A 25,192-nucleotide genomic window follows, 5' to 3' on the forward strand; every position below is an offset into this window, starting at 1 on the left:
TTCTTATTTCTAAGAATTTTTTCTTGATTCTGCTTTCATAATTGTTTCTTGCTTTTGTTTTAAGGATGCGTTGTCTGCTCTGCTTCTCACATCTCCCTGAGGATACCAGTTAGAATTTATTTTTAGTTGTTTTTCTGGGACTTATAATACAGTTTTCTTTGGGGTCTGATTGCTTTTTCACCTTAGTTCTTTTTGTCTTCTTGGTTTTCCTCCACTATCTGATGATCCTTAATGATTGGGGGCTGAGTTAGTTATATAGGTAATTGGCAGGAGGTTCTGCTGTTTTTCCAGCAGTCCTCTTACCTCAGTGGGAGTTGACTGATTCAGAGATCATGAGGGGGAAGTGTGGATGAGATCCAGTTGATTATCCTTTTTCCCCACTCCTCATCTCTGTACCAGCTGACTACCAGCTGTACATTTATCCAGCTCCTCCAGGCAAAAGGGCTCTGCCTCTGTGCCCTCCTTTGGTTCTGCCTGCTCTGGAAGTGGCTAACTCTGCTCTGATCTGTCTTGTAATACAGTTTCCTCTGTTATCTTTCCATCTTCTAGAAAGTGGCTGGCATTTAAATAAACTATGGCTATTCAGACCTTCTCTTACTATTTTGCTATAATTTCCTTGTGAATATCTTTATGTCATTGCGAAGGTGGAAAGGTTAGTGACTGTGGCTATTTAGTTAGCGTGGCATCTTGAAATGAAGCTCCTTTGTGTCATGTCATTGCTGATGAGGACTGCTTGCCATTCCGTTTTCTCCATTGGCTTAAAGATTGAAATCGATTAAATTTTTTTTCTGTTCACAAATCAAAGCTGTCAATATTTAGCGAAATGGAAAAGTTTAATGAATTCAAGGATAAAATTTCTCATTGTATCCGCTTGGTCCCTTTAAGTAGGAGCTAGGCATCACTAAATCATGTGATACCTCCCTACTTAGTTCAGGAATTCGGTGACTTTGCAAGACCTTTCTTGTCAATAACTCTTCCAGGGACAAGCAGAGAAAACAAGTTCTGCTTATTTCTGCTTGTTTTGTAAGAATGATAATAACATTATCACTTTATATAGTGCTTAATATGTGTCATATTATTCTAAGTGCTTTATTTTTATAAATTCATTTAACTCAATAACAGTAGTTGCTGTTATTATCCCTATTTTACAGATGATGAAACTGAGGCACAGAGAGGTTAAAGAACTTGCCCAAGGTCACATAGCTGGTAAGTGGCAGAGCCAGGATTGCACCCAGTCACTTGGCCCCCCAAGGCTGTTTTTTATGCCCTGCACTCCTGCCTCTAAAGGGAAGCACTTTAGGAGATTTTTTCAGATGGCCCCTTTTCTTATCTTACCAATTATGGGGATAAGAAAATCTTTTATACTTAACCTTGTCTAGTTTCAAGTATGTTTTGTGTTATTGTTTGAAATAGAAATTGCTGGTGGCTTTGATTGCAGAAAGGAATGTTTTAAATGATGTAATTAGGTCTGAGTTCAATTTTAATCCTTTGGGGACTTTTGCAAATTATTGTGGTGTTGAAATGATGAGATTTCCTTGCTAAAATGTCCTTTTCTGCTACATGTTTAGAATCTTAGCAGTATTAAAACTTGGGAATACATTATTTAGTCTTAAAAGTCTTTACTATAGCTAACTGCTGAAGTCTTTCACTATGTATTTAGCTCCATGCAGGACCAATATTGGATTTTTAAATGGTGACTATTTTATCAGTGAAAATTATTTTTAAGGAAAAAAAAAAATCCTTAACCGGACTGAGCATATTTTAGCTCTTCAGGTAAATAAATAGGACGGAAAAGCATATGAAAATTATTGGCAAGCATTGGGAAGGATTTTATATTTATACAAAATATGAGGTTATATCCAGGTGCTGTGTGCTCATGTATAGAGATTTTAAACTTTATATTATAGAAATGGTCAAGCATATTCAACAGTAGAGCAAGTAGTATGGTAAATCTCTGTGTCCTCATCACCTGACTTCCAACAGAATTTTGCCAGGGGACATTATGATCTGCTACAGAGGCGGCTTCTCAAATTGGTGTCATCATTTTCTTTGCATATTATTTCTTAGTGAAATCTCATTTGAGTTTTATAGAACTTGAATGGTTAGATCCATATTTCCTGGAATTCAATGCAGTCTCTAGTCAGTTGTGGTTTTTTTTGTAAGATTTATTTTTTATTTATTTCTCTCCCCTTCTCCCCCCGCCCAGTTGTCTGCTCTCTGCCCATTTGCTGTGTGTTCTTTATTCTTGTCAGCGGCACCAGGAATCTGTTTCTTTTTGTTGCGTCATCTTGCTGCGTCAGCTCTGTGTGTGTGTGGTGCCACTCCTGCGCAGGCTGCACTTTTTTCAGGCGGGGCGGCTCTCCTTACGGGGCACACTCCTTGTGCATGGGGCTCCCCTACATGGGGGTCACCCCTGTGTGGCACACGTGCAACAGCACTGCGCATGGGTCAGCTCATCACACGGGTCAGGAGGCCCTGGGTTTGAACCCTAGACCTCCCATGTGGTAGGCGGATATTCTATCTGTTGAGCCAAATCCATTTCCCTCTAGTTTTTGATGACAGCAAAATCAACAAAGGATCAAGTAAACAAGGATTTTACTTGTTAAAAATCAGTAAAAATTAATTTTCATCTTTTTAAGGGTCTTGTTTGTTATCTCTGCCTGGAGAAGAACCACGGGCTTGACTGCGGGACTTAAGTAGTCCTCTTAGAAGCACATATGATACAAATAGTTGTCTAACCCAACTTTTCGGTTCTTAGAAATAAAGCCACTTCTCAAATGGAATAGGGTGAGGGTGCCCCTTTTCTGGATTCTTGAATGAACAGGAGTATTAATGAGAATACCTGAATTTCATTAATTAGAACTTATATAATTAGCATCTTTGGGTATCCATGATCATGTCCTCATCCTTATGGCTTTCAGCAGGCAGCAATTTTCAAACACTCACCAGTTAGGCTCTCACATTATAGCATGTATCAGAATCACCTGGGGAGCTTGTTTAAAAACACATTCGAGGGGAGCAGAGGTTGCTCAAGTGGTTAAGTGCCTGCTTCCCATGTATGAGGGCCCAGGTTTGACCCCTAGTACCTTCTTTTTTTTTTTTTTTAAGATTTATTTTATTTATTTCTCTCCTCTTCCCCGCCACCCCCCCCCCCCCCCCCCCCCCGGTTGTCTGTTCTCTGTGTCCATTTGCTGTGTGTTCTTCTTTGTCCGCTTCTATTGTTGTCAGTGGCACGGGAATCAGTGTTTCTTTTTGTTGCGTCATCTTACTGCATCAGTTCTCCGTGTGTGCGGCGCCATTCCTGGGCAGGCTGAACTTTCTTTCGTGCTGGGCGGCTCTCCTTACGGGGTGCACTCCTTGTACATGGGGCTCCCCTACACAGGGGACACCCCTGCGTGGCACGGCACTCCTTGTGTGCATCAGCACTGCACGTGGGCCAGCTCCACACAGGTCAAGGAGGCCCGGCGTTTGAACCGCAGACCTCCCATGTGGTAGACGGACGCCCTCTCCATTGGGCCAAGTCCGCTTCCCCCTAGTACCTTCTAAAAACAAACAAAAAAACCAACTCTTGGAGAAGTAGATGTGGCTCAAGCAATTGGGCTCCCAGCTACCATATAGGAGGTCCAGGGTTTGATACCCAGAGCCTCCTGGTGAAAGCAAGCTGGCCCGTGTGGCTAGCTGGCCCATGCAGATTGATGTCCCGCACATGTGTGCTGCCCCGTGCGGGAGTGCTGGCCCATGCAGAGAGCTGATGTAGCAAGGTTTCGCAAAAAAAGAGACACGGAGGAGTGCAGGAGTGCTGCCCTGTGTGGGTGTGCTGGCCCACGCGGAGAGCTGATGCAGCAAGTTGTCACAAAAAAAGAGACACAGAGAAGAGATGATGAGAGATGCAGCAGGCCAGGGAGCTGAGGTGGCACAAGAGAATGATTGCCTCTCTCCCACTCTGGAAGGTCCCACGATTGGTACCCGGAACCACCTAATGAGAATACAAGCAGATACAGAAGAACACAGTGAATAGACACAATGAGCAGACAGTGGAGGGAGAGGGGAGAAATAAATAAATCTTTAGAAGAAAACAAAATTAACTCTCATTGAGGAACAGATGTAGGCTAGTGGTTGAGCACCTGCTTCCCATGTATGAGGTCCTGGGTTCAAACCCAGTACCTCCTAAAACAAAAAGACTAGGAGAGTAATAGTAAAGAACTAATAATCTATTTATTGCTTCGGCTAGGCATACATAGAATACATACACATTAGCCAAGTTAGAGTAGAGAGGGACCTTATCCTCTTAGAAACTCTGTGATTGGAGAAGTGGCCTTCTTAGAACTCAGTGATGAGTGTCAGCCTGTTCTTTCATTGAGCCTTCTCAGACCTGTTGAGCCAGTTGTGTGGGAAGCTGCCAAAAGAGGGAGGAAATGAGCCTCTAGGATCATCCAGATTTGTCTCTTCTGTTTCCTTTACAACAGTGCTAATGTTTTCAGACTGTTGTATATGTATTGGGAATAAAGCAAATGGGCATCTTGACATTGGGACTTGGAATTTTCACTATGGAAGAAAGGAGATGGATATGTCACATAGAAAAGGTCAGATAAATCCCCATGGTCCTGAATTTGAATTGGAAGCATCATTATGAACCCATGATGTGTTTTCCTTTTTTTGTAAGTGCTTCTTTACTCTGTTCACCATCCTAGTAGCATTGAGCACCTCTAGGGTCCATTTTGGGGTTTCTATATAAATACCATTTTCCATTTAAAGGAGCTAGAACTCATTGGAGAAATGCCTAGGTCTAGGTCTAGGGCAGAAAGAATATAAAATGAGCCCGGAACATCTGGTCATACCAGAATGCAAGAAACCTACCAGAGATTCTGGGGCCTATCAAGAGGATTTAGAGGGAAGCGGATATGGCTCAAGTATTAGGGCTTCCACCTACCATATGGGACCTCCTGGTGAAAAAGAAGAAGAGAAAGCCTGCCTGCACGGCAAGCCAGGGCCCATGTGGTGAGTCAGTGCCTATGTGGCTAGCTGAGTGCCCGTGTGGTGAAAGTATCCACGTGATGAGCTACTGCCCGCACAAGTAAGTCACACAGCAAGATGATGACCCAACAAAAGAGAAATGAAGGGGAGAGTCAAAGTGAAGTGCAGCAGAAACCAAGAACTGAAGTGGCACAGCTAACAGGGAAGCTCTCTGTACATTTGAGGTCCCCAGGATCGAATCCCGGTGAATGCTAGAGGAGAAAAATGAGACAAGAAGACCAAAAAAAAAAAAAAAAAAAAAGGGAAACGGACTTGGCCCAGTGGTTAGGGCGTCCGTCTACCACATGGGAGGTCTGCGGTTCAAACCCCGGGCCTCCTTAACCCGTGTGGAGCTGGCCCAGGCGCAGTGCCGATGCGCGCAAGGAGTGCCGTGTCACGCAGAGGTGTCCCCCGCATAGGGGAGCCCCACACGCAAGGAGTGCGCCCCGTAAGGAGAGCCGCCCAGCGCTAAAGAAAGTGCAGCCTGCCCAGGAATGGCACCGCCCACACTTCCTGTGCAGCTGATGACAACAGAAGCAGACAAAAGAAACAAGACGCAGCAAATAGACACAGAGAACAGACAACTGGGGGGGGGGGGGGGGATTAAATAAAATAAAATAAATCTTTAAAAAAAAAAAAAAGAAAGATTCTGAAGATCACACTGTGAATGGATACAGACATCAAAAACAGCAGAGTGGGGGGAGGTGGAAAATAAATCTTTAAAAAAACCACAAAACAAAAAAGAATCTAATGAGGAAAAAAAAGAGGACTTTGAAGCAACTGGCCAAATAGAATCATTGGAACATCTACAAGAATAATAACTGCAATGGAGTGAAATATGCCAAATGTGTTCATGATGATTTTCCAAAAGCAGACTTTTTCATTGGTCACTTTTGGAAAGTATTAAGTACTAATTTATTTTGAAAATTAGTTTTTAAAAAAAGGTAGCAGGAGAAGAATAAGACATTTCATTCAACTAGAATTGTACCTCCAGGGTAACTAAATAGTTGATGAAAGGACATTTCTCTTTATAGAAGAAAATATTGGGTCAAAGAATGGAAGATTAGAATATCACCTCTGGGGAATTGGACTTGGCCCAATGGATAAGGCATCCGCCTACCACATGGGAGGTCCATGGTTCAAACCCCGGGGCCTCCTTGACCCATGTGGAGCTGACCCACACTCAGTGCTGATGTGCACAAGTAGTGCCCTGCCTCGCAGGGGTGTCCCCCGCATAGGGGAGCCCCACGCACAAGGAGTGCGCCCTGTAAGGAGAGCCGCCTAGTGCGAAAGAAAGTGCAACCTGCCCAAGAATGGTGCCACACACACAGAGAGCTGACACAGCAAGATAACGCAACAAAAAGAAACACAGATTCCCAGAGCCGCTGATTAGGATAGAAGTGGTCACAGAAGAACACACAGTGAATAGACACAGAAAGCAGACAACTGGGGGCGGGGGAGAGAAATAAATCCTTAAAAAAAAAAAGAATATCACCTCTGAATTAATGAATATAGGCAGTGATTCTCAATGATTGCTAACATCACAAAAGAGACAAACAGATACTACCACCTATGGTCTATTAATGATATAAAAGAAAACTTGAACTGAACCTAATCAAGACTCTAAATGTAAGTACTGTTTTGCAGGGCACAGAAGAGCATATTAAATGATCCCACAGGGATGCAATTAGCAAAATCCATTTTGCGTGTGTATCTGTCAACACGATTTATCATTATTGCTTTGTGCAATTGTCTTAAATCAGAGAAAAAAGGAGTTACAAACAACATATTCATACTATCTTTTATATTTATTTAATGTTACCTCTGTTCTTTATTTCTTCCTATGGATTGGAGTTACTGTCTAGTGTCGTCGTTTCACTTTGAAGGACTCCCTTTAGAATTTCTTTCACAGCAGACTGCTAGCAACATGCTTTCTCACTTTCTGTTTTTGTAGAAATGTCTTAATTTTTCCTTAATTGTTTTCATTAAAATATAGTTTATTGACTTAAAAGCCACATAATATAAAATCAACTATTTTTTTAAAATTTTATTTTACCTTCAAAAAATAAAATAACAGACAAAAGTCAGCTTAACAAAATGTGGAAGCATTACTTTAAAAATCCTATACAGGGAAGCAGACTTGGCCCAATGGATAGGGCGTCCGCCTACCACATGGGAGGTCCCCGGTTCAAACCCTGGGCCTCCTTGACCCGTGTGGAGCTGGCCCATGCTCAGTGCTGATGCGAACAAGGAGTGCCATGCCACGCAGGGGTGTCCCCCACGTAGGGGAGCCCCACTCGCAAAGAATGCGCCCCGTAAGGAGAGCTGCCCAGCGCAAGAGAAAGTGTAACCTGCCCAAGAATGGCACCGCACACACGGAGAACTGACACAGCAAAATGATACAACAAAAAGAAACACAGATTCCCGGTGCCGCTGATAACAATAGAAGTGGTCACAGAAGAACACACAGCGAATGGACACAGAGAGCAGACAACTGGGGAGGCAGGGGGAAGGGGATAGAAAAAAAAAATCTTAAAAAAAAAATTCTATACAGGCACATTTGTCTTATTTCATCTTGAAAACAAACTCAATTGCTTGAAAGATGATTAAATGACACAGATTGGTTAAATGAATGACCAAGGTCTCCTTATTAATGAAGAAAATGGAAAAGAAAATGATTGATCATGTTCACATCTCATAAAACTAGATCCCATATTCGTTTTTTTTTACCTTTAGTATGCATTGATATAGTACTTTCTTTGCCTTTGCTACAAAAATAATACAATATTATTGTTGCCTGTAGTCTGTGTTACATTAGTTGTATTTTTCCCATGTATCAACATATTCTTAATGCAAATACATCCTTGTATTTGTATTAACCACAATCCTCATCTACCACCAAAATAACTATATTATTTAGTCCCTAGATTATCCTGTCTTTCAGTTAACATTAACCTCCCTAGACTACCTATTTATAAATCAGCAGTATTAGTTATACTCATTATAATGTGTTACCATCAATTCTATGCATTTCTGCATAATTATAGTCAACCTTTTTAAACATTCTATGTATATTTAGCATCAGCTCCCCTTCTCAATCCACAGTCTGTCTCCTTTTTTTTTCCCGGTATATTTTTAATTTATTTTTAAAAGATACTTAGATTACATAAAATGTTACACAAAAAAATATAAGGGATTCCCATATGCTCCACATCCACACTTCCCACTTTCCCCACATTAACAACTTCTTTCATTAGTGTGGTACTTTCTTTGCAGTTGATGAACACATTTGGAGCATTGCCACTAAGCATGGATTATGGTTTACATTGTAGTTTACACTCTCTCCCACTCAGTTCTGTAGGTTATAGGAGGGTATATAACGGCCTGTATCTGTCATTGCAGTGTCATTCAGGACAATTTCAAGTCCCGAAAATTCCCCCATATTACACCTCTTTTTTTCCCTTTCCCTGACTTCAGCACCTCCTGTGGCGACTGTCTCCACATCAATATTTCTTCCATTGCTAGAATCACAATAAGTCTAAAGTAGAATACCAGTAAGTCCACTCTAGTCCATATTTTATTCCCCAATCATTCTCTCTCCTTCTAATCTATGCTATAGTTTAACTCTATAAGTTTACTCATTATATTTAGTTCATATCAGTGCGATCATACCATATTTGTCCTTTTGTATCTGGCTTGTTTCACTCAACATAATATCTTTGGGGTTCGTTCATGTTGTCATATGCATCCCAAGTTCATTTCTTCTTACAGCTGAATAGTATTCTATTGTATATATATATACCACATTTTGTTTATCCATTCAATTTTTAATTTTAAAATTAAATTTTTTTTAAAGATTTATTTATTTCTCTCCCCTTTCCCCCTACCCCCGCCCGGGTTGTCTGTTCTCTGTGTCTATGCTGTGTCTTCTTTTCCGCTTCTGTTGTTGTCAGCGGCACGGGAATCTGTGTTTCTTTTTGTTGTGTCATCTTTGTTGATGTCAGCTTTCCGTGTGGGCAGTGCCATTCTTAGGCAGGCTGTACTTTCTTCCTTGCTGGGCGGCTCTCCTTATGGGGCTCACTCCTTGTGCGTGGGGCTCCCCTACGCGGGGGACACCCCTGAGTGGCACGGCACTCCTTGCGGGCATCAGCACTGCGCATGGGCCAGCTCCACACGGGTCAAGGAGGCCCATGTGGTAGACGGATGCCCTAACCACTGGGCCAAGTCCGCTTCCCTTAAAATTTAATTTTAAAGGTTTTAAAATCAACCATTTTAAAGTTTCAGTGGCATTTTTACGGTGTTGTACAACCACTACTTCTGTCTAGTTCTAAAACATTTCTGTCACTTCAAAGTAAAATCCCTTACCCATTTAGTAGTTTTTCCCCGGCCCCTGGCAGTCACAAAATCTGCATTCTCTTTATAGATTTATCTATTCTGGATATTTCTAATAAATGGAACCATGTAATAACATGACCTTTTGTGTTTGACTTTTCACCTAGCTTAATGTTTTGGAGGTTCATCCATGTTGCAGGCATTAGTACTGTTTTATGACGAGTAATATTCCTTTGTATACATAGCACCATTTGTTTATCCATTCATCTTTTAATGAACGTTTAATCTGTTTCTGCCTATTGGCTATTGTGAGTAGTGGTGCTATGAATCTCCTTCATTTTCGAAGGGTAGTTTTGCCTGGTCTTGAATTCTTGATTGACAGTTTTTTTCTTTGTGCACTTTATTTTATGTAAAAAATTTTTAAAGATATATTTTTTATTTATTTCTCCTCCCCATTCCCCGTTTCCCCCATTATCTGTTCTCTGTGTCTGTTCACTGTGTGTTCTTCTGTATCTGCTTATCTTCTCATTAGGCGGCTCCAGGAACTGATCTTGGGACCTTCTGGAGTGGGAGAGAGGTGCTTACTCTCTTGGGCCACCTCAGCTCCCCTTTCCTGCTATGTCTTCTTATTTTCTTTCCTCAGTGTCTTTTGTTGTGTCATCTTGCTGCACCAGCTCTCTGTGTTGCTTTACGTACTTTAAATATGTTATCCCACTGCCTTCTGGTCTCCGTGGTTTCTGATGGGAAACTGTCAACTTTATTGAGAGTCCTGTATACATGATAAATTGTTTCTCTCTTGCTGTTTTCAAGATTCTCCTTTGGCTTTTGACAGTTTTATTATATTGTATCTAAGTTTGGATGTCTTTCAGTTTATCCTACTTGAAATTTATTTAGCTTCTTGTATATGTAGATTTTTTTTTTTAATTTGGGAGTTTTGGGCCATTCTTATGATTATTTGAGGTACTGGGACCAGCAATTGAACCCAGGACCTCATATGTGCGAAACTGATACTCAACCCCTAAGCCACATTGACTCCTCTGACTTGGATTTTTCATTTCTTTGCTTGTTGTTTGTTTGTTGTTGTTTTTTTAGAAGGTACCAGGAAGTGAACCTGGGACCTCCCATGTGGGAAGCGGACACTCAACTGCTTGAGTCACATCCACCCATTATTTCTCAAAATATTCTTTCTGCTCCTTTCTCTCCCTCCTGTTCTGAGCCTCCCATCATATGTATATTGATATGCTTGATGGTGTCTCACAGGTTTATTAAACTATTTATTTTCCTTCCTGTCCCTCAGGCTGGACAGTCTCAATTGACTGGTCTTCAAGTTTACTGATTTTTTATCAGATCTATTGAGTACTATAGTAATTAAAAAAAAATATTGTGTAGCACATATATAACACAGAATTTCTGTTTTAACCACTTTTTATTGTGGTAACATATATACAACATAACATTTCTCATTTTAACCATTTTCAAGTATAAAATTCAGTGTTGTTAATTACATTCACAATGTTGTGCTCCCATCACCACCATCCATTACCAACATTTTTCTATCACCACAAGCAGAAACTCTGGACCCGTTAAGCAGGGACAATTCCCACCCCCCATTTCTCCCTCCTCCCAGCTCCTGGTAACCTCTAATCTACTTTCTGTCTCCATGAATTTGTTCATTCTAGATATTTCATATGGGTAGACTCATACAATATTTATTCTTTTGTGTGTAGCTTCTTAAACCTAGAATAATGTTTTAAAGGTTTATCCATTTTGTAGCATGCATCAGAACTTCATTCCTTTATATGGCTAAAAAGTATTCTGTTGCATGGATATAACACATTTTGTATATCCATTCGTCTGTCAATGGATACTTGGTTTGTTTCTACTTTTTGGCTATTGTGAATGATACTGATCTATGAACATTGGTGTACAAGCATCTGTTTGAGTCCCTGTTTTCAGTTATTTGAGAGTATATACTTAGAAGCCCTGAGTCATTTTTTTTTTAATGGAGTTTTTTTTTTCCCCTCTCCCCTTCCCCGCCCTCCCCCTCCCCAGTTGTCTGCTCTGTGTGTCCATTCGCTGTGTGTTCTTCTGTGTCCGCTTGTATTCTTGTCAGCGGCACCGGGAATCTGTGTCTCGTTTTGTTGCATCATCTTGCTGTGTCGGCTCTCTGTGTGTGCAGTGCCATTCCTGGGTAGGCTGCACTTTTTTTGCACTGGGCAGCTCTCCTTCCGTGGTTCACTCCTTGAGGTGGGACTCCCCTACTCAGGGGATACCCCCGCGTGGCACGGCGCTCCTTGCACACATCAGCACTGTGCGTGGACCAGCTCATCACACGGGTCAGGAGGCCCTGGCTTTGAACCTTGGACCTCCCACGTGGTAGGTGAACGCCCTATCTGTTGGACCAATCCACTTCCCCTGAGTCATTTTTTATGTCAGTTATTTTTCAACTCAAGAATTTCTATTTGGTTCTTTTAAAAAAATTCTGTCTTTTGTTATATTCTTTTCTTGGTGAGATATCTTTCTCACATTACTTATTTTGGCATGATTTCCTTTAGTTCTTTGAACATATAGTTGATTTAAAATCTTTGTCTAGTAAGACAAATGCCTGGGCTTCCTCAGGGACTATTTCTATTTCTTCTGTATGGGCCATACTTTTTTGTTTCTTTGTATGTATTAATTTTTAAAAACTGGACATTTTACTAATATACTGTAGCAGCTCTGGAAATCAGATTCTCCTCCTTTCCCAGGTAAACTCCTAGTCAAGTCAAATACAGAGTCTTGAGGTGAGGTCTTCCAGGGAACCATCAGACAGGTGATATAAAGATGATTTCCTGGGAATGAGGCTTTGAAAGAGCTTGAACCCAGTTTTGAACCCTTCAGTGGCTGCCAGACTGCTGATTTTCCTATGACTGCAGCTATTAATTTTCAAACCTACCATGGAGCTAGAGAAGGTGGAATGGGACTAGGTTAAGTTAAAACACTACCTAGTGAGGGGTTCTTTTTTAAAGATTTATTTTTTATTTATTTCTCTCATCCCCTCCGCCTGGTTGTCTGCTCTCTGTCCATTCACTGTGTTCTTCTGTGACCGTTTCTGTCCTTATCAGTGGCACCGGGAATCTGTGTTTCTTTTTGTTGCATCATCTTGTTGTGTCAGCTCTCCATGTGTGTGGTGCCATTCCTGGGCAGGCTGCACTTTCTTTTGCACTGGGCAGCTCTCCTTAGAGCGCACACTCCTTGTGCCTGGGGCTCCCCTACGCGGGGGACACCCTTGCGTGACAGGGCACTCCTTGCATGCATCAGCACTGCTCATAGGCCAGCTCCACACAGGTCAAGAGGCCCAGGGTTTGAACCGGGGACCTCCCATGTGGTAGGCGGACGCCCTATCCATTGGACCAAGTCCACTTCCCAGTGAGGGGTTCTTACACCTATTAAAACCTCTGTAATCAAGGCCTACTTCAGAATAACACTGTCTTTATAAAAACCTTCCAGATTTCTCTTACTCTTTGCCCATCTTTCCCTTTTCAGATACCCCCTTAAAGTTTTGTTAGTGTTCTATTTATCAACAGCCCTCACCATAATCTGAGTGCTCCTCCAGTCATCTGTGGGTTTGTGAGCCCTTTGAGGGGGAAGCAAGGGAATACTGAACACTCTTTAATCCAGACTGCGTTCCCTTGTCACTTGTTAGCTCTAGTTGTGAAGTGTTGGGTGTGGAATTAAACTTATTTTGTTGGGTTAATTTTGTTTTACAACAGTCATCATTTCGTAGTTCAGGTCTCTCTGTTGAAACTGCTTTTATAAAGTGATAATATAATTTCTTACTTCACTCAGTGTGGATAATAACTATTTGCTGTGTGGATGTTAGCATTGCAAGAGTTAACGTTCCAGAATTACTCATCGTCCTGTAACCTTACTGATTTTATCTTATGTTTTTTTTTCCCTGACAGGAAATGACTTAGAGGCCTTAGAAATACATCTGTGCATTCTTGCTTCAGACTTTACAATTAAGGGCCAACCCATTCTGGAAGCACCTCTTATTAATATTACAAGGAAACTGCTACCTCAGCCAACAAAAGGAAAAGAGGAGAAGACTTACAATAACAAACGCGAGTTTTTAAAAAGAGTTGTTTTCAGAAAATATTAGAGGAAATCTGGAAACTTTCAGCATTAAGAAGAAGCTTTACAGGGATATTTGGGTTTGGCAGGCAGGCTCTGTCAAAATTCTGCAGAGGTTTCATCTTCTTAAAGGGCTCAGTGTGAAGTAATTCTGTACTGCTTTTTAAATTGCTGTTGATCAGCATGTGGATTTTTGGGTTCTAACTTTTCTGGTATATTGAAGACACATGATATTACATATAATACCTTATATTACATTTTTAAAACTTAAGTTATTTTTCTGTCATTGTAAATAGAAGTATCAAGATATTCTTGCAAGCAATTATATGTAAACATTTTTCTCAGCAAGCATATCTTTTTATTAAGAGAGTGGAATGCTAAACAGTTCTTACACAGCATTTTGGATACACTTTTATTTTACGTCAAAGACCTTGCCAATACTGAAAAATTAACTATGTAAACCTGTTGTCTTTCTCAAACCTATGTTGAATCTCATGGTCACCTGCCTCATGGAAATGCCTTTTTTAAAATGTAGGTTTGTAGCACTCCACTATTTTTATAGCTAACCACAGTTTTTTGGGGAAAACAAAAAGCATCAGAACCCTGATCCACTCACGGCCTCTGTGACAACTTCCCTCCCGCATGCATTGCTGCAGTGCCCAGGACAATAAAATGGACTACAAGCGGCGCTTCCTGCTTGGCGGGTCCAAGCAGAAGGTGCAACAGCACCAGCAGTATCCAATGCCTGAGCTGGGCCGAGCATTGAGCACTCCCCTGGCATCTACAAGCACCACCGCCCCCCTGGGTAGTCTGACTGCTGCAGGCAGCTGCCACCATGCCATGTCCCACTCCACCCCCATTGCCGACATCCAGCAGGGCATCTCCAAGTACCTGGATGCCCTTAACGTCTTCTGCCGTGCCAGTACTTTCCTCACAGACCTCTTCAGCACTGTGTTCAGGAACTCTCATTACTCCAAGGCAGCCATGCAGCTCAAAGATGTGCAGGAGCATGTCATGGAAGCAGCCAGCCGCCTGACCTCGGCCATAAAGCCCGAGATCGCCAAGATGCTGATGGAACTTAGTGCTGGGGCTGCAAACTTTACTGATCAGAAGGAATTCAGTCTCCAGGACATTGAGGTAGAGTATCTTCTGTGTCTTACTTGGGTAGGAAAATATATTCCAGAGGTAAGTGAGAATGCTGTCTCAGTTTTCCCAACTCATTGTAATGGTGATTTTTTTTTTTTTAAAGATTTATTTTATTTATTTCCGCCCCCCCCCCCCGTTGTCTGTTCTCTGTGTCCATTCATGTGTGTTCTTCTGCATCCACTTGCATTATCTGGCAAGCAGGCTATATCTGGGAAACTGCGTCTTTTTTTGTTGTTGTTACTTCATCTAGCTGTGTCAGCTCTCCATGTGTGTGGCGCCACTCCTGGGCAGGCTCTCCTTGCGGGGCGCACTCCTTGCGTGTGGCAGCACTGCGCGTGGGCCAGCTTACTGCACAGGTCAGGAGGCTCCGGGGATTGAACCCTGGACCCTCCATATGGTAGACGGATGCTCTATCAGTTGAGCCATGTCCGCTTCCCTGTATTGGTGATCTTTGTCATGTTTCTGTTGATATTTCATCCTTGTGAAAAATTTGTGTGTACCAGGTTCTGAATTGCCTTAATTTTGAATTAAGTAGGTTAAAAGGTTATTAAATAGAAACAAACAAATCAGGCTTTGTTTTACTTGCTTTTTTTCCTTTTCTTTATTTTTCGAGATGTTTTAGATTACATAAATATTGTGTCGAAAATATAGGAGATTCCCATGTAACCTACCCACTTCCCCTCCCTATTTTACATTCTTTACTTTTTAATTTTCAGATTGGAACTTAATTTCCAGATGACATACTGTTAAAAGTGCATAGTGACTGTGGTTAACAGTATAAATATAAGAACTATAACAAATGAACTGTAACAAATGTGCAGTGTTAATACATGATGTTAATAATAGTGGGGTGTATGGAAAAAATATACCAAATATAAGCTATGGACCATAGTTAGTAGTAATTTTTTTTTTTAAAGATTTATTTATTTACTTCCCCCCTCTTGCCGCTTATGCTTGCTGTCTGTTCTCTGTGTCCATTTGCTGTGCGTTCTTCTGTGTCTGTTTGTCTTCTCTTCTCATCTTCTCTTTAGGAGGCACCGGGAACTGATCCTGGGACCTTCCAACACAGGAGAGAGGCACTCAATTGCCTGAGCCACATCAGCTCCCTGGTTTGTTGTGTCTTTCATTGTCTTTCCTCTGTGTCTCTTTTTTGTTGTTGTTGGGTCATCTCACTATGCGAGCCAGCTCACCTTCACCAGGGGACCTTAGGAGCCGAACCCGGAACCTCCCATATGGTAGACTGGAGCCCAATCTCTTAAGCCACATCTGCTTCCCATTAGTAATGTATTTTTCAAAGATTTATTTTTTATTTATTTATCTACCCCCCCCCCAGTTGTCTGCTCTCTGTGTCCATTCACTGTGTGTTCTTTCTGTGACCGCTTCTATCCTTATCAGCGGCACCGGGAATCTGTGTTTCCTTTTTTTGTTGTTGTTGTTGCGTCATCTTGTTGTGTCAGCTCTCCATGTGTGCGGTGCCATTCTTGGGCAGGCTGCACTGTCTTTTGCGCTGGGCGGCTCTCCTTACAGGGTGCACTCCGTGCATGTGGGGCTCCCCTACACAGGGACACCCGTGTGGCACGGCACTCTTTGTGCGCATCAGCACTGCTCATGGGCCAGTTCCACATGGGTCAAGGAGGTCCAGGGTTTGAACCATGGACCTTCCATGTGGTAGGCGGACGCCCTATTCATTGGGCCAAAGCCGCTTCCCCATTAGTAATATTTCGATGATGTTCTTCATGGTCTGTGGCAGGTGTTATACAGCAATGCAGAGTGTTGGTGGATGGAAGTACATAGTAGGTGCTGAGTTTTCCAAATATGATTAATAGCTTATTTGCAAATTATCATTATTTAGAATCATTGGTTAAATACAGAATTCTATGAATGTTTTCAGGATAAATTATTTTTTTTCCCAGAACATTTGCACGTTTACAGAAGCATTTGATTTTTATTCTACACATGTGTTAGGGATTTTTGATAGTCAAAATGAAATATTCTCCCTTTTTCAGAGCTCCAAATTAGAATGTAAGGTTAGAATACAAGTTTCATTCAGAATGAAGACGACCTCTTTCTTTGTCTTAATTTAGGGAATGGGTTGTTACACTGGGATCTGTTATACTCATTTGACTGATAAATATCTTTTATTAGTTTTTAGCTGCTCAGAGAATTAATCTTAGACTGATTTTTCCATTTTTCCATGTGTCTTTGTACATTTTACCAGCATGTAAGAGGTTAGGTTCCTGGACATGAGGTGCTAGTCAGGAGGGAGAATGTTCCTTTCCCCACACTGGGTCTGAATTTGATTTTAGGTAATCACCAGTATTTTGAGCCAAGTCTGATGGTTGTGGTGGCTGAAGAAGTCACCTTATTTTCCTGTAGATTAAAAAAAAAGAGGTAGGCTATTAAAAAATAAGACATTTTTATTGTGTCTAAATGTGATTTCATTTTTCCAAGAGAAATTTAGAGTTAGTTTTGAACAGACCCAGCATCATTAATGTAAATCAGGGATCAACAGAATTTTCCTGTAAATTTTTAGACTTCATGGGCCACATATGATCTCTATCACATAGTATTCTTTGGATTTTTTTTCTTTCAGTTCTTTAAAAATGTGAAAACCATCTTTACCTTGTGGGCCTGTTTATTGAGCTGTGTTTGACTGATGGGCCATAGTTTGCTGAACCTTGTGGTATAAACGTATGATAACCTCCTTGAATAATTCTAATTTGGACCTATATATTCAAATATAGTTTCTGATTATTTTTATGATCATATTTTATATTCAGGAAGATTATCGTTTAAAGCGTTTACAAAACGACTTGTCAGTTTAAAATATCTATTTTTAAAAATTTCAAACATAAAATGTGCATGTACTTCTCCAAAGAAATTTAAACTCCTAACCCTTTCCCATCCCATTCCTTTGCTCAGAAGTGACCACTGTTGGTTGGTGCATGCCATGCTAGACTACATATGTAGCTACATACCTTTGCATGCACAGATGTATAGCTCTGGTCTTTGTTTTACATAAAGAACCATGATGTTGGGCTGCCATTTTGCCTGGTTGCTGCTTTACAGAGAAATGTGACAAGAGAGCAGTTGGGAACACTTTGACCTTTCTCAAAGTATTGAACAATATTAGATCTGGACTGTTACAGCTACCAGCCCATAATGGCATAAGCACTTTTAACTTTTATTTAGGATCTCAGGTAAGAGTGGTTTGAAAAATAATGCCAAAGGCTTTCATTTTAGCCTGAATATTGTTGAGCTCTTCTTCAGGCTGTGCCTACAGGTTTGAGAGGAGGCAGAGCTAGACCTGTATGACTGCTGTCCAACCCTGAAGACAAGTGCCTTCTACCAGGTCAGAACAACTAGAGAACAGTGTATCACCCATGAGGAGCAAGGGCTTAATGGAAGCCACTGGACTGCAGTAGCACCACTTTGCCCTTTCCTAGAACCAGCATTGGAGCATTTGAGCTGAAAGGGGGAAATATTTCCTGGTGTCATGGTTTGGAATTTTGACTTGGCTTTCCCTACTGAAGCGCCACTTAGGATATTAGAAATACGGCTATGTTTTTGTACATAATAGGCTAAACAGCCTTACAAAGGCTAGTCTGGAAATGAAAGTGCTGTTGATACCTTTAGAATCTATAATTCAGTTCTAAGGTACAAACAACTGATTTGCAAGTGATTGCCAAGTATAGGCCTGCAAACTTAACATGTACCTTTTCTGCAGAGAAGTATTTATTGTTTTCGGGCTTTATTTATTGCCAGGGAGTTTAGCCACAGAGGTGTCTCTTCTGGGAATATTCACCAATTGAGATGAAGTGGCTAGGCATTTGGTCTTTTTTAGGGTTTAATCAGCAAGGTCTTTAAGAGGCTCTTTAACATTTATCTCTGAGGAAAGAGGTTTGTGGCCTGCCTGAACTTGACTGGCTAGGCAAGGACCTCCTCTCAGGAGCTCAGCCCAGAACAGTGGATGAGAAAAGCCCCAAATTCATGAGTATTCAAGTGCTTGACATTTTATTTTGTTTTGTTTTATTTATTTATTTTGTTTTACTTTACATTTTATTTTTTTATATTTTTAAAGATTTCTTTTATTTATTTCTCCCCACCTCCCTCATTGTTTGCATTTGCTGGGTTTGCTTGTATTGTGCTGGTCTTCTTTTTAGGAGGCACTGGGAACCGAACCCGGGACCTCTGATGTGAGAAGTACCTAATCACTTGTGCCAATTGCTTTGTTGTGTCACCCTCATTATGTTATCCTCGTGTCTCTTGTTGTGTCATCTTGTTGCATCAGCTCACTGTGCCTGCCTGTTGTGTCAAGTTTGCTGTCTTGCTCAACTTCTTTAGGAGACACCGGGAACCAAACCCTGGACCTCCCATGTGGTAGGTAGGAGCTCAAATGCTTGAGCCACACCTGCTTCCCTGCTTGACCATTTTAAACCTAGAACAAAGTTCTGATTTCCTGGTCCCATCCCTGAAGGTGGCCAGTGCATGCTTCTAATCCTCCCCAGGTGATCCTGACTTCTAGCCGTTTGGGATATGCTCAGAGTGACACCTATGTTCAGAAACCATGACTGCTGACCGTGTGCTCTACTACCCTGCTCTGGGACAGGCAAGGTTTGGGTGAATCCCAGCCTGTCTATACTCATTGATGACTCTGCCCCTTAACCTGGGTATCTTACCCTTACAGTCTTGCTGTTAGAGAAATGAGTTGTGATTGTGGTGTTTCTTCCTGCAATAATTTGTCTGGTACATCGGCCCAGGAAGTGAGTTGTTTGTGTGGCATGAAGTTAGAAGATGCCTCTACTGCCTTTATGGCTTTGAGCAAATCTTTGAACATCTCTGAGCTTCACTTTCCTCATATGTAAATGAAATTACCACCCACCTTCCAGAGTTGATGTGAAGATCAGAAGTGATTAGTGTATGTGAGGCAGTACCCCAGTTAGTTGTCATAGTCATTGTTTATTATTATTTTCTCTTGCATGGATTAAGAAGTACTGTTAGACCTCTGAAATGCAGAGCATAATTATGTACAAAACCAACATACATCAGAGAGAAATGTGCAGCAAGTTATTCTTCTAACAGGGACCCTTTTAAGTGGAAGAGGTTGCCAGCCCCAGGACGTTTGGCCCCACTTATTTCTCTCCTGTTTCCTGAAGTGGGTGCCTTCTTTTCCCCTTTGTTTTATCTTCTCCCTTGGGTATTATAAGGCAGCACCCAAGTTGGAACTGCCAGGACCTTTTCAGCATAAAAACCCAAGGGGGTATAGCTCAGTGTTTGAGCACCTGCTTCCCAAGTACAAGGTACCAGGTACCTCCCCGGTACCTCCTAAAAAAACACACACACACACACAAACAAAGGAACCTCCTCTACCGATAATCACTGCTCCATTTGCCTTGCATCTAGACCGGGGCAGAGGGGAGGCAGGGCAGGGGGAGGATGACTACTGAATATACCAGCATTAGCTAGCAACCTTTTGACAAGTGAGTTGGCAGTTGAGGTAGGATATTTTTTCCTCTGGATTTATAGATGATTTATAATTTTAAATTGAATATGAAATAGAATTTTGTCAAAAAAGAGAAGTATGATCCCAGTCAAAGGTTTAATGGGAATTTCTTTGTGTGGCTCAACTTTTTCCAGCCAAAATGTGAATTTAGGAAAAATATGGTTCCCCCATGTTGAATTTGCTTTGTATGAAGCTTTGACATTCCCACCCAGACATTTTCTTGAGATGGACTGCATGGCACCTGCTGTCTGCATTCTTCCTCTTTGTTTTTCGGAGCTTCTCCAGTGGTGGTTTTGTTGGTTGTGTTAACTCTGGTGTTCCTGTTATATGCCAGGCTGGCTGAATTAAGCTGGCTAAATTTCTCTTTGCTTTTATCTACCAGTTTCATTTGTCTTAGAAATCTCATCCTAACTAACGATCATTTGCAGTTAAAATGTGTAGTTGATATTAGGGAAGTGTATAGACAACCGATAACTTACATATTTATTATAAAGTCACAAATCTCCACCTCTTTTTACACACTTAGTGCAAATGTATGTAAATAAAAAAGTCAAATAGACTTGTGATTCATGTATTCATTCCATAAATATTTATTGCATGCCTTGTTTGTGCCAGGTGCTGTACGAGGCACTGGGTACAGTAGTGAACAAGACAGACAAAAATCTCTTTCTTTGCATAGCTAGAAGAGGGTTGCAATTTTAGAAGGAGTTAGAAAAGGCATCGTTGAGAGGTTGATATATGAGAAAAGACTTGAAGAAGATGAGGGAGCAAGCCCTGTGGATAATCAAGAGAAGAGGATTCCAGGCATAAGGAACAGCCAGTACAAAGGCCCTGAGGCAAGAGCGAACCTAGAATGTTTGAAAAGCAATGAGGAGCCTGTTGGGGCTGGAACATAGTGAGTGAAAGAGAGAATAGTAGGTTTGTAAAGTCAGGAAAATAAAGAAACTTTGGCTTTCAGGGTGGCCAAAGAGGAGATGCAGAGTGAGGTCAGTCTGAAAGGAAGGTGAAGGGAGGGCAGTGGGACCAGAATCTGCCATCCTGTACAGCGAGCAGCTATTCCACTTCTCTCCTTGCTTTCCTTACACTTTGACAGCTCTAAGGTGCTATTCCACAGTGGGACCTCAGTCTCGGGAAGGTTCTGTCATCTGGGCAGTTGCTCTGTGTAGGTAGTCCAGGAGCACAGAGCAACTACAGAGTCCTCAGGAGTTGTATGTCTTTCAGGGGAATTTATCTTATATCTTCTAGCATGTTTAGTGGCTTTCAAATAATTACTATCTTGTAAATTGGCAGGCATATGTTAAATCAAATCTTCATATAATTGAACCTTGGCTTTCAGTTTCGTGCACTGATATCTTTTGTATATACCGTGATCACCCATGAATCTGTTTGAAATAATTGATTTGTGAGTACTGACTCACCCTTAAAGACCTTTTTACAGGTGTATTAACATTTATTTTGGTTAGATATCTTCCAGAAGTCCTGTAGAGCAGTGGTAATGGAAAATATTAGAAGTTGGTTTCAGACTGTGATTTTTATTACCCTTAATAGAATTAAATTTGCATACTATTCTTTTTCTTTTTTCTTTTTTGCCTAAAGGTAAAATTAATTCAGTTATGGCTCTTGTTCAGATTATGGAGTAATTATTTCCTAACTGTATGTGCCAAATAAAAATCCAAATTGCTAGTGTTAGTCATTTTATAAAAACTTTGTATGAATCCAGTTTTCAGACTGTTGCTAATTTCTAGTCACTCTTTTTGACTTATTAATAAATTGCATTGTGAACAACAAAGTTGTCTGCCCAGCCTGTTCTTCCTTCTGCACAGATGGAAGTCACTGAGGTGGAAGGGCATCTGCCACTCTGGAGGGGCTGGGCCTTTTGACTTTGATTTGTTAAGACAGCTATGTGCAACCAACTCATTATTCTGAAAATTGCTAATTAACACTAGAAAAGTAAGGAATCAAGCAATTTTCCTGCTTTTATAGTATAGGCCATTTTTCAGGGTAACCAAATATTTCTCCTGTACAGATGGGGTGATAAAATTAGCATCATTTTGCAAACCATAATGAATTAACCAATACATAAGCACAAATTCTTCCATGAAATGAAATCATTTTATGGTACCCTGATAAATTACTCCTTTTATGCATTCATAAGTTTTTTTCTTTCCATTTTTAAACTTGGAAAATATCCAAACATACATAAAAGTAGAGTACAATGACTCCCCATACACCCATAAAAAAGGCTTTGATAGCCATCAACATTTTGCCATATATTTTTTTTATGTCTTTTCCCCCTTCCCTGCCTTTTTTTGCTAGAGTGTTTTGAAGCAAATCTCAATCATTTTACTTTAACCCTTAAATACTTTAGTATGCATTAAAAAGAGACCTGCAGGGACAGTTACCGGACATTGTATGTCCTCCCATGGCCCACTGGGCGGACTGTGGGAGAGTGTGGGTTATGATGTGGACCATTGACCATGTGATGCAGCGGTGCTCAGAGATGTATTCACCAAATGCAATGAATATCTCATGGTGATGGAGGAGGTTGTTGTTATGGGGGGAGAAGTGGGGTGAGGGATGGGGGGGTATATGGGGACCTCATTTTTTTTAATGTAACATTAAAAAAATAAAGACAAAAAAAAGAGACCTGCTCTTAAATAGTCACAATGTCATTATCATCCCTAAAAATATCAATGTATATTAATATATGTTGATAATCCTTAATATCAACCAAGACCTGTACATGTTCAGACTTCCCAAAGTTTCTTTAAAAATGTCTTTTCTGACAAAAAGTGGAGGACTATTAGATAGTTAAAAAACCCAAGAACACAGTGATGAAGTTGCTCTCTTTGCTCTCTTTATAAAAATGAAGAGAATGAAAGTGAATCAAGGGAAGAAGCAGGGAAGCGGACTTGGCCCAGTGGTTAGGGTGTCCATCTACCACATGGGAGGTCTGCAGTTCAAACCCCGGGCCTCCTTGACCCGTGTGGAGCTGGTCCATGCGCAGTGCTGATGCGCGCAGGGAGTGCCGTGCCACGCAGGGGTGTCCCCTGTGTGGGGGAGCCCCACACTCAAGGAGTGAGCCCTATAGGGGGAGCCGCCCAGTGGGAAAGAAAGTGCAGCCTGCCCAGGAATGGTGCCGCATACACGGAGAGCTGACACACAAGATGATGCAACAAAAAGAAACACAGATTCCCGTGCCACTGACAACAACAGAAGCAGATCAAAACAAGAACACGCAGCAAAATGGACACAGAGAACAGACACCTGGCCGGGGTGGGGAGGGGGGGAAGAGGAGAGAAATAAATAAAAAAATAAATCTTTAAAAATATATATATAAAAACTTGAATTGATATCATTATAAAATTTAAAAAAAAAAAAGGGAAGAAGCAGGTGTGGCTCAAGCAGTTGGGCATCCACCTACCACGTGGGAGGTCCTAGGTTTGGTTTCCGGTGCCTACTAAAGAAGATGAGCAGGGTAACAAGCTAATGCAACAGACTGGTATGGCGAGCTGACACAACAAGATGACAATGAACAGACACAATAAGAGACACAACAAGCAGGAAGTGGAGGTGGCTCAAGTGATTGGGCACTCGCCTACCACATGAGAGTTCCCAGGTTTGGTTCCCGGTGCCTCCTAAAAAGAAGATGAGTATGCGGTGAACAGACACAGAGCAGACAGTGAGTGCAAACAACAAGGGTAAGGGAATAAATAATGAAATCTTTTTTAAAAAAGTAAATCAAGGGAGAAAATGGAAACAGAATAGACTGCCTCTGAAGGCAGGTCCCCACCAAGAGGAGGGGTCAGGAAGGAATGGCTTGTTCCTAATTTTGGTAACTAGTGATTGAATGGCAATATTTCTTTTAAATGAATACAATTTAAAATTTCAGAGTTGCTAAAAAGGCATCAGTGAATGCAAGGGAACAGTTAGGCTTGATGGGTAAAAGAGTGGGAAACAAAGAAATAGAAGATTTCATGAAGTATAATTTTAGGTAGAACTAGCAGTTCTGAATTATTTTCTGAGTTTTCATGGTTGCAGGTAAGCTTGTGAAATTTCACAGGACTGGCTTATAGCCTCTTCTGGCAGCCTCCCTCATCTCTACAAATAAGGACTCAGAGTTTGCAAAAAGGCATTTGTCTAAAATCCTCCTGGGACTAACACATGCAGGGAGGGGCTGTGTGTCCTATACCTCTCCACTGCCTCAGGCCACAGAAGTCTGTGGTGGGCATATTTTTTATCTATCTTTCCATTAGACCTGGCTTGCTGAGACTCCAGCTAATGCTAAAATATCCCAGGCCAGAAAGTGGAAATAGTGTGATGTGGAGGAATCTCTATTGAGCCCTGGCAAACACAGGACTCTTTCTGAGGCCAGACCGCTCCTGGCCTGCTTTTCTCTTCATCTGTCACCTATCCACCCTCATCCATAATACACACGGACTGGCTGCAGGGGTGGCAAAGATGAGTGAAGACAATCAAAAGTGCTCCAGACCTGATGGGGGAGACAGATAAATAAGTAGACAGTGACACAACATGATGAGTGCTGCCCAATTGATGGAAACTAGCCTCAAGCCTGACTGTTGATGCTTTTCAGTTGTTCCTCCTCCCCCACTCCAGCTCACTGACACACCTCAGGCCCCATATCAGAACCACCTACTTAATTTAGAAGAATGTTGTAGTGGGGGAACAGGAAAGGGTAGAAAGTTGTATAGGCCCTCGTAGGTTTTATACAGAATGAGATGGGAAACTTTTGGGGAGATTCTGAAAAGGAGAGTAACATGATTTGATTTGTTAAAAAAAAAAAAAAATCACTGTGACTGCAAGTAACAGAATCCAAACTCAGAACAGCTTAAATAATAACAACAATAGGAACAAAAAAGGCTACTGCTTATACATTGCTTAAGATTTACATACATTGTTTCGAAATTCTGCACGTAGTAACTCATTGAATTCTAATGACCTTATGAGGTAGTACTATTCATATACCCATTTTATTTATGAGGAGATTGAGGTATTGACTTACCAAAAGTCTCGTGGCAGATCCAGAATTCAGACCAGGCAATCTGGTACTTGCTTGACCATAGT

At 41.3% G+C, this 25,192-nt stretch overlaps 1 protein-coding gene across 19 annotated transcripts in view; it reads left to right on the plus strand.

Annotated features, from left to right (window-relative positions):
- Positions 1-25,192, plus strand: part of GARRE1 (granule associated Rac and RHOG effector 1) — a 102,697-nt gene that overhangs the window by 18,833 nt on the left and 58,672 nt on the right. For 11 of the 19 annotated variants that reach the window (XM_058280142.1, XM_058280128.2, XM_058280148.2 and 8 more), the window contains exon 2: positions 13,290-14,595. In XM_058280142.1, the coding sequence (XP_058136125.1) occupies positions 14,101-14,595 (495 nt within the window). In that variant the 5' untranslated portion in view covers positions 13,290-14,100. Of the gene's footprint in view, positions 1-1,151; positions 1,207-13,289; positions 14,596-25,192 lie in introns of all 19 variants that reach the window. The other 8 variants (XM_058280140.2, XM_058280143.2, XM_058280132.2 and 5 more) reach the window with 1 other exon arrangement.

Source organism: Dasypus novemcinctus, chromosome 18, assembly GCF_030445035.2.
Source record: "Dasypus novemcinctus isolate mDasNov1 chromosome 18, mDasNov1.1.hap2, whole genome shotgun sequence".
Classification (NCBI taxonomy): domain Eukaryota; kingdom Metazoa; phylum Chordata; class Mammalia; order Cingulata; family Dasypodidae; genus Dasypus; species Dasypus novemcinctus.